Raw genomic sequence first — 17,410 nt, forward strand, 5'->3', positions numbered from 1 at the left:
TCTGCACCGCAGACAAAGATGATAAATGTTCTGGTATTTGTGCAAAATGCTTACAAATCACTGCGTAACGTTTTGGAACTGGAAGGAGGCCATGCATTCCTGAACAATTCGCAATTGGACATTCCTATTCGGCCTTGCCTGTAAAAAGAGTGTGTGCCAACTACAGGGGTATCACACTTCTCAGCCTCCCCTGGTAAAGTCTACTCCAAGGTACTCGAAAGGAGGGTTCGGCCGGTAGTCGAACCTCTGATTGAAGAGGGATGAGGATCAGCACCTCAAAATCTGAGGCCATGGCTCTCAGCAGGAAACCGGTGGATTGCCTACTCCGGGTAGGGAATGAGCCATTACCCCAAGTGAAGGAGTTCAAGTACCTCAGGGTCTTGTTCGCGAGTGAGGGGACGATGGAGCGAGAGATTGGCCGGAGAATTGGAGCAGCGGGGGCGGTATTACAGTCACTTTACCGCACCGTTGTGATGAAAAGAGAGCTGAGCCAGAAGGCAAAGCTCTCAATATACCGGTCGATCTTCGTTCCTACCCTCACCTATGGTCATGAAGGCTGGGTCATGACCGAAAGAACGAGATCACGGGTACAAGCGGCCGAAATGGGTTTTCTCAGACGGGTGGCTGGCGTCTCCCTTGGAGATAGGGTGAGAAGCTCACCCATCCGTGAGAGACTCAGAGTAGAGCCGCTGCTCCTTTACGTTGAAAGGAGCCAGTTGAGGTGGTTCGGGCATCTAGTAAGGATGCCACCTGGGCGCCTCCCTAGGGAGGTGTTCCAGGCACGTCCAGCTGGGAGGAGACCCCTGGGAAGACCCAGGCCTCGGTGGAGAGATTATATCTCCTCACTGGCCTGGGAACGCCTCAGGATCCCCCAGTCGGAGCTGGAGGATGTGGCCCGGAGAAGGGAAGATTGGGGTTCCTTACTGGAGCTGCTGCCCCCGCGACCCGATCCCAGATAAGCGGTAGACGATGGATGGATGGATGTTTTATATTTCGCAAACATCCAATTGTTCATATTTTGTTGTAATAATACTCCTTTTTGTATATTTATTTCGAGGGGTCTTATTTTGTTAAATATGCTTTTATTTTGATATTCCTGAAACTGGCACTTCCTGGCGGTTCGCGTCACTTTTCGGGAAACTGTTGGAAGGATCCGAGAGGTGTGCATGTCCAAAAACCCTGACTGTGATGTTACCGTATGATGATGACTTTAATGTGTTTCTTCTGTTTCAATGGTAATTTATGGACAAATTAAGGAGAAAACCAACGGTCAGAGACAATAAATGCTGGTTGAAAAGGAAGAAGTTCTCCATCGTTATTTCCTGGTTCCACACAACACAACGCAGTCGATCGTGGTGTCAGTAGCAGACCGGCTACACTAAATCGGCCGCTATGAGATCAGATGTATATGGTTCACCATGTATGGTCACTCAGACGGCTCCTACCCAACTGCCCGCGCATGTTTTCGCGTCTCTAAACGACATGCAAAAGCATGCCACGGACCGTGAAAAAGCTGTGTGGCGCTCCTGTGGTGCCTCTTTCACTCAAGACACAGGTGTGTGGATGGGTCCCGAGGGTCTACCATGTCTCCCTAAACATTTATTTTCCCATTATGCTAAGTTGACACATGGGTTAGACCCTGTGTCAAAAGGGGGGATGTTTGATGCTGTTAAAACTTTTTGGTTCACCAAAGGTTTCACCGTGGCTGCAGAGAAGCACTGCCACGCATGCGTTACCTGTCTGACTCAAAACCCAGGCAGAGCTATTCCAGTAAGCATGACAGCCACTCCCCCTCCCCCTACAAGACCATTTGAGCATATTATGCTTGATTTCATCGACCTAACACCATCAGAAGGGAAGAAGCATTGTTTAGTAATAGTAGACATGTGGTCAAAATGGGTTGAAGTATTTCCTTGTAAACATCAAGTAGCAAATGTGGTAGCAAAGGCACTAATGAACGAGATCGTGCCTAGATGGGGAATCCCTTCTAAAATGTCCAGTGATAATGCACACTTTGCCAACGAGGCAATCACACAACTGGGTGATTTCCTAGGCATTGATGTTAGAAAACACTGCTCTTACCATCCAGCTAGTGGAGGTGCAGTGGAACGAGAGAATGGCACATTGAAAAATAAACTAGCCAAGTGTTGCGAAGAAACAGGCCTGCCATGGACTAAAGCATTACCAATAGTGCTAATGTACATGTGAATGAGAAAGAGAACACGTAACAATTTAAGTCCATTTGAATTTTTGTTTGCAGCTCCACCTTTTGTCGGACTCGAAGCTCCTGGTCTTCCACCTCCCTCCACAGCTCTGTGTAAGGACACAATGTTGACATATTGTACTAACCTATCTTCTGCCCTTGCAAACATCCGATCACAGGTACAAGCTGCGCTCCCGCCGCCTGCTCAGAAACAACTGCACACCATCCAACCTGGAGACTACGTCCTAGTGAAAGACTTCAGACGGAAGCACTGGGCGTCTAAACGGTGGCAAGGCCCGTTCCAGATCCTCCTCACCCCCCACACGGCTGTGAAGGTGGCAGAGAGGGCAACTTGGATCCACGCCAGCCACTGTAAAAAGGTGCCTCATCCCACTGACTCTCCAGAGCAGCACGAAGGTGGTAGAACCACACAAACTACAAACTAAAGATACAAGACAGAGAATCACAGAGGGTGTCGTTAAATCTAACTGGAAGGAGTTAGCCTCAGTTTGAGCAACGAGCGTCATTTGACGTATGCAGTTACACTGCCCTCAAATCATCCGATTTAGGAGAAGTCATCAAGTGACCTTCAGACGAGTTTCTGTGTCACCCACGAGGGATCTACACGTCAATACGTCCATTCCATGTTTCCCATTCTGCACATACATCACACAACACGCCCCAGAAATCAGAATCACCTGAGTCTGATTCTGATCTGACACATACATATAACTTTCTTTAGGTAACCTCTCTGCTTGCTCTTTGAAATCTCAGACACAGTTCTGAACAAAAACAGTCACTTGCACACACACATTTTCTTTTCATCCAGCCCATGATGACCTCGTCTAAATCTTTGTGAAGTTCTAGGTTTGATGTTTTAACGCCTGTGATGAAATTGTACATATTTATTTTAGTTGATCAATAGTGATCAAAAGGGAGGAATTTAATGGAAAATGTCATATGTCCATATTATATTCGTATTGTTAGTACTTGGTTCAATTAACTTCTGTCTTTCTCCCTCTCTGATCTTTAACCTTGTTATCCCAACCATATTCTTCTCTGTGTATCCCAAATGTTCCCATCTTCTTCCCCGCCCCTCTCTCCCCTCTACTTATCGCTTTATTTTGTCTTTCTGACGCCTGCATTCTGCTGTGAACGTGTCTGTATCTCTTTTTGTGTATCCAACTGATATCTTGTTGTTAGACCAAAAGAACATCTTGCTCAGGACAGATGTCCCGAAGGCAACTAATGTTTTGCAAGGTCACCTCATCCTGGATATAAACTACAGTATATCTCAAAAGTGAGTACACCCTTTAGATTTTTGCAAATATTCTGTTATATCCTTTCAGGGGATAACATTATCCTACTGAAACTTTGATATAACTTAAAGTAGTCAGTGTGCTGCTTGAATAACAGTATAGATTTATTGTCCTTTGAAAATTACTCAGTACACAGCTGTTAATGTCTAAACAGCTGGCAACAAAAGTGAGTACACCCCATAGTGAACATGTCCTAATTGTGCCCAATGATGTTGTTTTCCCGCCCTGGTGTCATGTGACTCGTTAGTGTTACAAGGATTCAGGTGTAAATGATAAGCAGGGCTGTTAAATTTGGTGTTTTGGGCACAATTCTCTCTGAATGCTGGACAACATGGCACCTCATGGCAAGGAACTCTCTGAGCGGCTGAAAAAAAGGATTATTGCGCTTCACAAAGATGGCCTTGGCTATAAGAAGATTGCCAACACCATGAAAATGAGTTGCAGCACAGTGGCTAAGATCATACAGCGGTTTTCCAGGACAGGTTCCACTCGGAACAGGGCTCGCCAGGGTCGACCAAAGAAGTTGAGTCCACGTGCTCAGCGTCATATCCAGAGGTTGGTTTCCAAAAATAGACGTGCGAGTGCTTCCAGCATTGCTGCAGAGGTTGCAGAAGTGGGATGTCAGCCTGTCAGTGCACAGACCATACGCCGCACACTGCATCAAATCGGTTTGTATGGCCGTCGCCCCAGACAGAAGCCCCTTCTGAAACCGATGCATAAGAAAGCCCGCAAACAGTTTGCTGAAGACAATGAATCCAAGAACATGAGTTACTGGAACCATGTCCTATGGTCTGATGAGACCAAAATAAACCTGTTTGGGTCAGATGGTGTCCGGCGTGTGTGGCGGCACCCTGGTGAGGAGTACCAAGACAAATGTGTTTTGCCTACAGTCAAGCATGGTGGTGGCAGCATCATGGTCTGGGGCTGCATGAGTGCTGCCGGCACTGGGGAGCTGCATTTCATTGAGGGACACATGAATTCCGATATATACTGTGACATCCTGCAGCAGAGCATGATCCCCTCTCTTCGGAAACTGGGCCATAGGGCAGTTTTCCAACATGATAATGACCCTAAACACACCTCCAAGATGACAACGGCCTTGCTGAAGAAGCTGAAGGTTAAGGTGATGGACTGGCCAAGTATGTCTCCAGACCTAAACCCAATTGAGCACATGTGGGGCATCCTCAAGAGGAAGGTGGAGGAGTGCAAGGTGTCCAACATCCGTGCGCTCCGTGATGTCGTCGTGGAGGAGTGGAAGAAGATTCCAGAAGCAACCTGTGCAGCTCTGGTGAATTCCATGCCCAGGAGGGTTAAAGCAGTGCTAGATAACAATGGTGGTCACACAAAATATTGACACTTTGGGCACAATTTAGACATGTTCACTATGGGGTGTACTCACTTTTGTTGCCAGCTGTTTAGACATTAACAGCTGTGTACTGAGTAATTTTCAAAGGACAATAAATCTATACTGTTATTCAAGCAGCACACTGACTACTTTAAGTTATATCAAAGTTTCAGTAGGATAATGTTATCCCCTGAAAGGATATAACAGAATATTTGCAAAAATCTAAAGGGTGTACTCACTTTTGAGATATACTGTATATGCTTTCTCTCTGTATTCAGCACTCTCCTGCAGACTACGTTGTACTCATACGTATCATACGTTGTATGATTTGTGATTGTGAGATCTCAGAATAAAGTGTCAAGACGAGCCTGGTTTTCCGTAACTTTATTGAACATCTCACCGAGAATTTTATTATAATACAGAAGAATATCCCACAACAACTCCCTTAAACCTTCCATAAAGGCACTTTACAGTGCACCGCCACTGCCCTAGCTACCTGTAACTTCATACAAACGTTATTTTACACATACAACAGGCTTGTATTGAATGCTGAGCTGAAACCAACAAGCAGCATTCTGATGTAGGTGTTGTTATTTTCCAGAGGGTGAGGGCTGAGTGGAGGGAAGTGGTATCCTCTGTGAATCTGTTGGCTCTATGTGCAACTGGTGATGGTCCATGCTGGCTGGGAGGTTGTGTTTCATGTGCTGGAGAACCAGTTTCTCATAGCACTTCATCAGAATGACACGGTCAAGTTACTGTGGTTTTTTATTCAATGTCTGCCCAAACTTGAAAGGCTTAGAGGAATACAGAGGACGCCTGGACAACTCAACTGGTATCTTGAATTTGTCAATTCATTTGAGTTCCAATAGGTTGAAAACCTTCAAACAGAAAACAAAGGATATATTAGACATGACATATGATAAACACTGCCTTAACTGAACAAATGTTTGTGCTGGAAATATTTCCTTCAGCATTTTTATAATTATTGTTTATATCTGTTACATTTTATCTTTAATAAATCAAACCACAAACAACACATCCTTATAATGGATAAACATTAGAACACCGCGTGTTTAAACGCAGTGGACACAAACAAAGGCGCAGCGTCGTCACATGAAATTAGACACGTCAATGCGCTCCGTTATCAAGATAACCGCCAAACAAACAAATACATGTAACCAGCTGTAACATACCAACCTCTACATTGATCCCACGCGATGAGTCTACGGAACAAAGGAGGTACGTGGCCGAAATATCCACCTTTTGAACGGAAGCGCGCATGAATAATAATTAATAGTCAAAACACCGCAATTCGTGAGTTTTCTGACACGGTCCAAATTAATACTAAACCTAATAAACTTAATATATTTCAACCTTTTGGTCCTAACTTTCTTTAATAATAAAAACAATCAGGTAAATGTTAATTTTAAACTCTGTCTTCTCTCTAATAATAAACTAAATATTAAATTAATATTTTAAAACCCCATAAACACAGAGCGGCAGTTAGACACTGCATACTTCTTAGGTACAGGATGATGGTGGCTGTGTTGAAGCAGGTGGAAACACTCTCCTGTGACAGAGATATGTTGACATCAACTACCTGGTGAGCACATGTTGTTAGTACACTTCTGGGAATGTTATCAGGCCCAGCAGCTTTACTCATATTTACTCATCAGGGTTTTTTCTTCCATCCGCTGTTGATAGTGACAGTGGCCGGTCCTCTGGAGGTGGGGCAGACTTGACATCTGACTCTTGGTTGAGGAGATCAAAGTGAGCATAAAAGGCTCATCTGGCAACATGTCCTTACACATGATGGGGGCTCCTGCTTTGGTCACCGTCTGTCGCACTTTGACTAACAGGTAAACTCTTTTCACTTCTTTCTGCACATACTGTGTGCATACTACAGCTGTGTCTCAGTTCAGGGGCTGCAGCCTTCGGAGGGTGCGTTTGTAGACCGGTTACGTCACAGCAGCCGCGACAGGGCTGTCCCATTTCGGAGACTCCTTCAGATGCAGCAGACAAATGCGGCCTTCTTTTCCCGGATTTGGAGGACACATCTGATGGATCCTTCACGGCCTCAGGTATCCCAAGATGCATTGCGCCCCCAGAGAATATGTTTTATATTTTACATAGATTGTATAGATAATTTATACTTCAGATTACCTGCTTTGGTTTTCTGACCGTTGAATATCACTTAAAAAGTCCAGTGCAATCGTTGGGATTGATTATACATATTGTATTATTTATAGTGTGTACTTATTTAGCAACTTAATCTGTTTTTTGTTTGTATAGCTAAACTTACTCTAACATTTTATTTTGTTTTAGGGAGGAGGCAGAGAGGAGAGCAGGGAGAGGATGGACAGACTCTTCTCTCTGCTGGAGAAACTTGTTGAATTTAAATAAATAATATATATTGTGTATTTCATTTACATGAACTACAAATGAAAATGAATGAAAACCTAGCAAATGATTGATTTCAAGAAGAATTTAGAAAATGAACTATTAATTAATGGAAATGAATGATCAAAAAATGATTATTATAAACAAAGTATTATAAAACAATAACATTTACTGTATATACAGATAAAGTTTGCTGCTGGACTTAAATGGGCTGCCACAATAAAGCCCCTGGTGTCTCCTGATGCATCATCTGGTGTGGTCTCCAGAGTGTGTATGAGATGCCCCTCCACTGTCTAAAATACATCATGCGCCGGTGATATAGTAAATCAAGTTTGAAATTTAAAAAAATAAAAGTATTATCTATGGCTCCAGTCTCTGGGGAAAAAATGCTAAAGTGCTCTGTCAACAGGCAGGTGTATTACAAGAGGATAAAGGGATGTTTTACGGCACTCAAGGTACTTAACCCTGAGTTGCTCCTGGGAGACTGTCCCTGTAGTTAGTTCACTGTAAGTCACTCTGGATAAGAGCGTCTGCTAAATTACCTGTAATGTAATGTCATGTCACGGTCTTGAGCGTGAACAATGCTCACGTTTAAGTTACCATATGACAAGTAATAGTCATAGGCCTACTGGATCAAATAAACTATTTGATAGCATTTCCCATCTTCTGAGAGATTATTTTTGCGGAAGAATTTAAACACCGTCCCAAATACGTATATGCAGGTTGAGTTCATTGATTGAATCAAATAAAAGCTATATGTAGGTAATTCTAAGGTGCTATGTTCTTACAATGTAAAACATATCAAATCAACTAATATTTATACATGTTGAAGAGGTAAAAACACAAAAAGGAGTTAGTTTAAGGTGTTCTTTTGTTGAAATTATGAAGCTGCAGTCAAGAACACCATCACCAAACAGTTCATGTACTGTACGTTTTTACAGTTTTAATGGCAACCCAGTTTCCCTGAGTTGTGTTCAGCAGCCCTGCAACTTCTTCATAATAAGGCTGCTGGATGGTGCATTGGTGAATATTGTCCCCACAAAAACATGTGTCCCCCACAGAGAGTGTCGGATCACTCTGCAGCAACCCAGGTCTTCAATCTGAAAGCCCAGGTGACGGTATCGGTCATCTGTCTCAAACAGTGTGTTGTTGGTGTACGATCCAAAGAACTGGGGAGGAACACACATTTATCATTTAGTTATCCAATCACATCCATCTTCAAAACATTTTCAAGAGTCTGAATACAACAAATCAGCAGCTTTGAATTGTGTCAGTGTAACAATTAAAGACACATATATGGTCAGCATATCTGTGCTAAAAGACTGTAAAGCTGTCAGTTTTGCTTTACACATGACCAGCAGCAGCGTGGTGCCACAGAAGCCATCAGTTTCCTACAGAGAGAGCAGATATGCTCAATCTTCAGGTGGCTTTCTTGGGCGCTTCACAATGCTCACATTTTGACACTTCAAAATTACACTCCAGGCTAAAATTATTTATACTTGAACTGCACTTACCACTTTCTAGCAAAGCAGGTCAAAACACATTACAGCTGACAAAGAAAATGACTGCCGAAAAGGTGTGAAATGGCTTCTTTAGCATGAATCTATTTGTTATTATATATCAGCAATGAGCTAGGCACTAACACTGCACCTATCCCATTGTTGAGTCCAGGTCAGACCCCTTAACATGAGGAGTGTATGCTAATCTCCCTGTTTTACAGTGCCCAACAGCTTCACCAAACTCAGCTTCCAGGTCACTATTCACATTTTAACCTTCACTGTGCATGACTCAGGTCTGTTCTGTACAGAACAATGTGAACTTTGAGTTAACCTGAGTAACTTCACCCAATCTAGTAATCCCGTTTGCCCATCCAACTAATGGTGACCACATGATTTTTTCCCCATCAGTGTACAAAACCACAATTGTCCAAGCTACTAAGCTAACCGTTCCAACTTACTCTTCCAAGAACTGTCAGGCATTACGCAGTTAACTTTTCAAACATTAATTTTAAATGTAAATTGGAGGCCGGGGTGTAGTTCTGGATATCTTTAAAAAAATGAATTAAAATGTGATACTAACACCTTACTTTAAGAAATCAAAGTGTTTTATCTGTATTTTATTTGCTCAAGAAGCTGTGAATCTGGCTAAGCATTTGAATGAACTCCTTGTGGTCGTTTGCCTCCTTTAGGCATTCCTGAGATATTACGTTCAGCAAAGACTGAGGTTGCGTTCCAAATCACATTAATTAAATCACACACTTTTTATTTTTACTTTTAGTATGTACCACAGCTGACCTTACAAAGTATGTACTGTTGCATGCAGTATCCATACAATTGGGACATAATACTTCGTCCCAACATTGCAATTTGAACTTAGATATCCCCTACAGAAAGGATTGTGGGTCAGAATAGTCAGAAAAGCTTGCTGGCTTGCATACAACAAAATGTGACCAGATTGCAGTCGGACATCGTGGTATTTTTGCCATAATGCATTTGATATACTATGTATTGGGGCATACTAAATATTTTCCTGGCATATTAAATATTTATTATGATTATTATTATGAATGATAATATTATCATTAAAAGGTGAACCGTGAAACTATGTTATTCAGGAAGTTTGTATCAAACAAGGGTTTCAGGTTTGATAATGAAAACAAGACAGATTTGTTTATCAAAGATGTTTTTATCCCGCCGAGCAAACTACCTAAAAAGATTTGATGAGGGACTTAAAAGAATTCAGAGTCGATAAGCCAATTCGGAAATGGATTCAGATTTGATAAAATGCTATGGAACCCCATCCCTAACGAAGTGTTACACACTTACAACACAAAGTGACAGTGGTATCTTACCGCCAGGCCTGAGGATGGGTCAATGAAGTCAGCCCAGAATCCTTCTCTTTGCAGAGCGAAGCAGATCTCCTTTGCTCCATCAACAAACTGCAAAGCAGAGAAACAACTTATTCTCACCTTTGTGACTTCAATGATTCGTGATTTTGTGTTTTTTTAATCATCAGTTAATCATTTGTCACACGTGTGACAAATGTGCATAATGAAGATTATCATCAAAAGACCAAAGACACCTGGTTTGATTTTGTAAACTTAATTTGATGCACTTATAATGGATATTTATATATAAGAATAACATTAACCGCAAAATACAATGTCTGACGAACCTCAAAGACACACACAACCATACATAAATTAACCTGGCTGTGCTGATGAGATGTGAGAAACATGACATTTCTCCAGGATGTGAGACGTATTCAACCTTAACGACACACCATGACTCAAGAGTTGAAGATTTAAAATGTTGGTTGAACCTCGCCTCTGTCACTATCTATTTCTTAATGCCCCCCTTCAAACCAGATGCTTTCAATCACTTGATTCTTTAATAGGGTTAGGAACGCTGGGTGGATGATGCTGGGCAAAGCGATACATTTTGTTTTTGTTTTGTCTCGGGACTATGGGAAGATTAGTAAGAGTTGCGAGCACAAAGCTCTGGGAAAGGCCGTGCGCCATGGAAGGCAAGTTTGGTGCAGCAGCACTCTCTCCTTCGCGGCACGCAGCACTCACATTCCTAAGACTGTTAGAGAGAGAGATAGGCAGAGCGAAGTAAGTGTTACATTTTTGCAATCAGTGACCCAATAGGGCAACTGGCTGATTGTATGAACTGGCCAAGCGAAAATGGACCCTGTGACATTTCAGTGTTATACAGTAGGGGAGACCGGGGGCAATTGTAACGTCTGAAACTGCACCAATCAGATAGAAGAAATAATGAACAGATCATTATTGAATCATATTATTTAATAAAAACCAAATTATTGTTTTAGCGCAGACTCTGGCTCCATAGTCCTTGTAGTCCCAGGCTGGAGCAGATTCTGGCATTGTGCACTGCAGGAGTGTCTCAACCTGCCCAAACAAAGAAACACAAACTAATCCCCTAACCTGAGTTCTAACAAACTCCAGAAAGCAACTCACCTTGTCAAGCGTCTGCTCTCTCTCCTGTTCCACCTCAGCACACCATGACGTCATATCGTTCTCAGTCTTTTGGGTCACTGTGACCACCATCATACCAGAGGATGGAGCCTCAGGAAACATGGACTGGAAATCTGTTCATTACATTATGAGGAAACATACACATATTTCTTATCAGTGGTAAGAGCAACACAGAGTTATTTTTGCTCTCCCGATGGTGGTAGGAAAGACAATTACAAACATTAGAATTACATAGTCACTGTACCAGCAAAGACACATAAACAGGAGTTATCCGTTAACTATGGACCACATGAAAAATAGCTTTTGCCTGTTTCTTAATAACCATTGAAAATAAAGAAAATTAACTCAGATGTTGTGGATAATTGTGTGAGGAGTGCAGTAGCAGTTATGTACCTTTCTTTAGTAGTTCAGGGCAGGACTGTATGGCACACTCCAGACTGGAATTGTCAAAGTATTGTTCTGCTGTAGTGGCATTCTGAGAAGAAGCTGGGTCGTCTTTCTCCTGACACACACACACACACACACACACACAAACTATTTAACTACACCGAGAAGTCCTAAAAATGTTCCTTGTACCAAGTATAATGACAATAAAGATCATCCTATTCTAATGAGCCAGCGATTCAGTAAAGCAACCAGTGACTTCTGTCTATCTCCTATTAAACTTTTCCTTAAAAAAGGGGCAATACACAACATTCAGAGTATCTATGATTCAGAGTCAGGACCAGGATTGCCTGCACACGGCTCTCAACATGGCGATGGCTGAGCCGGCAGCTAGCAGCTAACGGTGCTAACAGTGTTTACAGTGCTTACAGCAGCAAAAGTGTTGACAGAGCTAACAGTGTTTACCTTAGGAGGAACTGTTACGCTTCTGTGACAACGCCGTCCCGCCGCCATGCGTCGGGTAGGCCTCACCACTCAAAATGCCGACTGAGCCATTGAACTCAGTTTCCCAGGATACTTTTTTCATCTCAGTGTAAAAGAAAACACCATTGGTCGAGCGCGACCTAAGCTGCACCAGCTCTTTCTCACTTCTTTGCTGGCCTTGGCTCATCTCCTCAGATTCCTGGTTATATCAGTGTCGCCTAACATGGACAGGCATGGCCAAGTGCTGGGGATATGAGCAGGTCTGACTTGGCGTAGGGGACCCTGGGGATGCTAAAGTCAGCAACAGCTAGCCAGGGGGGGGGGGGGAGGGGGGTGAGACCATCTTACATGTGATAAACATGTTAACTTAATAGAAACGTACATAAGAGTGGTATGTGTGGCATTGTGTTGTGGTGGGGAGAGACGGGAGTGTCCCAGCTGGAGGCCAGACAGCTGAACGGAATCAAGTAATCAGTCACATAATAAATGCACGGTGATGGCCTGGTTCTGTTCCTGTTGCAGTACGCTAGGCCTAGAAGCCGAGCAGCAGAGCCGCAGATCGAGCAGCCGAGCAGCAGCAGGAGAAGCCCCAGTCTGCTGTGATCATTTGTCATAATTAAAGCCTGTTTGTTGCACCATCCCTCCTCTTCTTCCGTCATTGACCTGACTGTGAACAGGAGTAGTACACAGTATGGAAGTGAAATGGGAGGAGGAATATAGTCCATCCCCCAATCTCCACCAACAAGAAGCTGAGTATGGAAGCATACATCAAGTATTTCGCTGTCCACTTGTCGGTCTGGTGCTGGCGCTTTTCTCGGGTTTAACTCTTTTCTTTGAAAATGTAACTCAGTTTACCTTTGAGCACAAACAAAAGAGCTCTCCCGGCCATCACTTCAATCCTCACCTCAAGATGGCTTCTTCATCATGGCCAATGTATTCTACAAAAAACTGGTATTGTGCTATTAAATATGCCAACATAATACAAATATCGTTTAGTCATTTGCTGTTATCGACTAATCAGACTGTCTACAGTGTTAGACAGAAACTTAACCTTATACAATCATCGCTATGTTGCGCAAAATTGTCAATAAAGACAGAAAAAATATAATTTATGAGAAATACGCATTAGGGGACGTGACTAGTGCAACAGTGACACACCACTTTCACGCTTATGCCGGTGGAACACGAGCGGCATACCACTAGCCATTAATATCAATGACCACTTTTTGATCTTGGCGGCGTTACTCGGAATTCCTCCCGGTGAAGAGTTTTTTTTTACGAAATTAAATGTACGTTCAGAGTGTGACCGTCTTCTGATCACTTCCCTGAGAAATGTTTCCTAACTTCAAAACTTTGGCTGAAGTGGTGCTGCAGTGTGGCAGCAGAGCGCAGCAGGTTCAGCCTTCAGAACAAGTTGTTGTCGGTTCGTGTGCTCTCTGCAGGACGGTGTCTGTACTCTGCAGACTGTTTATGAGGTGAGAGACGCGTCACTCTGTAACACTACTGTACAACACAACACACACATGAGACTAAAACTATTAAAATCAGTAAGATGTGTTTGGCCCCAGCCTTGAAGAGCTGTAATAAGTTCTACAAACCACAAGATGTCCCTGTGCTGCTGATTCAAAAGATAAGAAGAAGCATGCCCCAAAAGCTTCTTACATTAATTTTTGCAGACACTGTTGTGTTGTTAATAGGCTACACATTATGATGATCAAATAATTAATACTGCAGAGTGAACTGTATAATATATATAAGTCTTTCTCCATTCTTTTCTAACATGGGCTGGAGAAACATAGCACACATGAATCACACTAAAACAAGCAGGTCTGCTTCATAGAATAACATCGGGGGCAGACAAACAGTGTCACTGTGCTCATATCACTATCCAAAGGAACTAAATGGGGGCAGTATAAATTGTCTTTCAGTTTGTTTCTAGTTTAACTAAAATGAAAGTTAAATTAGTTTCACCAGAGAGTAACACAGTATGAACTACTGCAGCTATAGTGGATTTCCTCGTAAAGCAGTTTTCTAATGTTAAAATTATTACACTTACAAAGAACTCTCCGATGAACTGGGCCAGAATGCACTCATGTCTCTCACTGTTGGACGGGAAAGATAGAACGTCAGGGACCATCTTGTGTGCCAGGCCCTTCTTCTGCTCTGCTAATCCTTCCAGGTGGCAGATAAAACCCACTTTTCCAGGCAGCTGGAAGCGCTGGTCTTGGGGTCCAAATGGCCCCATGCTCTCATCAGGCCACACTGTCTGCAGCCCTTAACCACGGAGGCATGTGAGGAAAAGAACATGATGAAGGAAAATGAATCAGAGGAAGAGACTGCACAGCTATCCAACCGTCCTGTTGCCAATGATAGACGTTTCAAACCTGTGTGTTACCATTCAAAATGACTGGCCTTAGACAGCATAACAAGACACACATTATGATCTATAGCAAGTTACCCATGTCAGAGGGCATGATGGCTACACGGGGTTCATCAGAGCCCGAGGATCCAGCAGCAGAGAAGGCTCTGGCTCCAGCCACACGATGCACCAACACATGAAGCCCTGGGAGGTAACTGACCAGCCGGGCTCTGCTGCACAGCACCTGAACACAAACACATGCCGCTCAATTAACTGTACCATCATTTTGGATGATGCAGTTTGAGGTATTTACAAAGAGAGTTGTTTCGTTTATATAGCCTACCCTCACTGATAAAAATAGGGTGGGATCAGTATACTGCACATGCAACAGTTTCAACTAAAACTGAACATTACAATCTTAATTAAAGATGAGGATGTATTACAGGACTGATGGATTACACTGCATGAGTTTAAGTAAAGTGTAACCAATAAACTGAGTGTTAATTATAGGCTACCTTTTATGGTGATGAAACACACACTCACCACTCAAACATACATACATTCAGCTCGTGAATTATACATTGTTAGAAATGTGTAAATTCTAAGATATGTTTATTACTAAGGTCATAGTAACAGCTGGTGTTGAACTGGATAATAGTATGTGTATGTGTGTTTTAGAGGCGTTTCTTTTTCTTTTCTTTTCTTGTACAGCCCAGTACAACACCATCGGTGATACATCCATGCAAAAACACAGAATTCAAGACAATTGTAGACAAAAACGGAACAAAATAAGCATCATAAAAATAGACTTCATGGCAGAAGTCGGATTGCATGAGATTGTATAGGTGTGTCTCAAGTGGCCACTGAGTGTACATACATCAGTCTATGGGTCCTGTGTGTGCATGCGTGTAAAAAGTAAATATCCACTATATGAATGAATTAATTATTATTCTTTACTCACTCGAACACAGTCATGTTTCTGTCATTTCATCTTGCGGTCTCTTACACACCTGCACACACACTGGACTTACACAGGCCATCCTGGTGTTCCTGTTTCTTGCTGCGTCCAGTTATGTTTCTGTGAGAGTAGGTGAAGCAGTCAGATCTTTTTCCAAACACATGTAACGTTATTCTGACACAAATGACTTTAGAACCTCGACCCAGAGAGAGAAAGAGTCTATTTTCTGGAAAATGTGAACGTTTTAGCCTATAATGTTAATACATTATAGGCTAAAATAACTCCACACAAAGGTTATAACGTCCATATCGTAATTTAGGCTACCAAAGGAGCTAGAACACAAAATAACATTACAAAGTTAGAAAGTAGATGACAGCGTTAATTAGCCTCCATTTGCAGTAATAGGCAGAACACTGAAATACAAAGACATAAGACTTCTATCCGATAGCGTTAAGTGACTGTTATTATTTATAAAGATATCATTCATGCTACAATCACCTTGAATTCGCGCATGCGCTGTTATGGTGGATGTTCTTCTTCTTTTTGAGTATTTGATGCAATGGATGGCGTTTCAATGCGCATTACCGCCACCCTTTGGCTGTCTTTATGCCTCTAATAATATAGACACTCAATATCGACCTGCACTTGCACTCTTTAATAGTCTGATTAAAAAACTGATAGCATAATATATGCATAGAGTGGACGTAGAAACATTACCTACTAATAATAACGTTGTTTATAGCATCATTACAAAGTGATTTACAGGACAAAAAACTAAGAATTAAGATCAATAAAGTCCAAAACATAGCCGAATATGAAACAAGATTTTTAAAAAGTTGACAATTACCACAAATACCATCAGTTCAAAAAATGCTATAAGATAAAAGTGGATTTAAAAAGGGACTTACTGTAAAATAGGATACTGAGTTTGCCTGCTTGAGATCTTCAGGCAGAGTGTTCCACAGTAAAGGCAGGGTCGTCTTTAGTGAGAACCACTAACCTGCACACCGCATCTTGGTTAAATTTCAGTTGCAGGACTGCACTGTTTAATCAGCTGAGCATCAAAGGATAACTCTGAGTAAAAAAGGTTTTAAAAAAACACTTACAGTAGGTTACGGGTGCCTTTTAAAAAAACATTATAAACTAAGGCACATAGTCTAGATGAGAGATCGTTAGCGTTGCTAGTTCTGATGGATAGAATTCTTTCATTTAGTAAGACTTTACATTACAGCCCACAACATACAGCATTATTACTGTTAGTTACAATCTAATTTTTGTACTAACGAAGTACCTGTACAGTACGTATCAATACCCTTATTTATCAATACGTTTCAGAGAAGATGGAGTGTTGACTTTTGCATCACTTAATAAATCTGATTTCATTTCAAACGACGCAGAGGCAAACTACATTGTTCCTTTCTAATTTTGGGGCTCTTAAAATAACTACGGGGTACATCTGTGCGTTTACTTCTGAACAGAAGTCCAGGAGACAGTGTACTGTCATGGATACTGCCGGCCCCTGAAGACATGAGCTGTTGCTCACCTCACCAGAAAACATACTTAGTCCTGGACCCTCTATGCCACTTGTCTTTCGGTGCCATCACATGTTGACAATTATGAAGTTGTTCAAATGTTGGCAAATTGTGGGTAGATCTATCGCTCTCGCTATAATATCTTTCCAAAGTCCATTTTTGCAGAATTGTTCAGGTCCGAAACATCCACGACCACCGCCATGATAACTTTGGGGTTAATGTTAGTTACAATGAATAAGATCTCAATGGGACGAACGTGGTTAAGTAAAACAAAGAGTATCGTTGAGACTGGACAACCCTGGTGGGTAGAGCGAGTAAGAGAAAGGGGTTTAGACAAAATATCATTAGTTTTCATAGAAGGCATGGCACCCTAATGATTTGACCCAGTTTACCAGTTACTTACTGGTACACAGTTCACACAAGTTCACAG

At 42.2% G+C, this 17,410-nt stretch overlaps 1 protein-coding gene and 1 long non-coding RNA gene across 3 annotated transcripts; both read right to left on the bottom strand.

The window, feature by feature from the left end:
• Positions 1-5,235: 5,235 nt before the first annotated feature.
• LOC115026162 (uncharacterized) lies at positions 5,236-6,666 on the bottom strand. The gene is made up of 2 exons (XR_003834270.1): positions 6,537-6,666; positions 5,236-5,745 (listed from the first exon to the last, which is right to left on the bottom strand). It is a non-coding gene; the product is annotated as an uncharacterized LOC115026162 (long non-coding RNA).
• A 1,312-nt stretch (positions 6,667-7,978) lies between these two features.
• On the bottom strand, positions 7,979-16,033 carry mmadhcb (metabolism of cobalamin associated Db). 2 transcript variants are annotated; one of them, XM_029458826.1, is made up of 8 exons: positions 15,947-16,033; positions 15,501-15,568; positions 14,590-14,734; positions 14,188-14,405; positions 11,658-11,766; positions 11,247-11,377; positions 10,119-10,205; positions 7,979-8,436 (listed from the first exon to the last, which is right to left on the bottom strand). In XM_029458826.1, exons 2-8 carry the CDS (start codon positions 15,528-15,530, stop codon positions 8,242-8,244), a joined length of 915 nt encoding a protein of 304 aa, XP_029314686.1. In that variant the 5' UTR covers positions 15,531-15,568; positions 15,947-16,033; the 3' UTR covers positions 7,979-8,241. The 2 variants fall into 2 exon arrangements, with proteins under 2 accessions (XP_029314686.1, XP_029314687.1); XM_029458827.1 differs by having other exon boundaries at positions 15,522-15,568; positions 15,947-16,024.
• Between the last annotated feature and the right edge of the window lie 1,377 nt (positions 16,034-17,410).

The sequence above is a fragment of the Cottoperca gobio genome, chromosome 21, assembly GCF_900634415.1.
Source record: "Cottoperca gobio chromosome 21, fCotGob3.1, whole genome shotgun sequence".
NCBI classification, from domain to species: domain Eukaryota; kingdom Metazoa; phylum Chordata; class Actinopteri; order Perciformes; family Bovichtidae; genus Cottoperca; species Cottoperca gobio.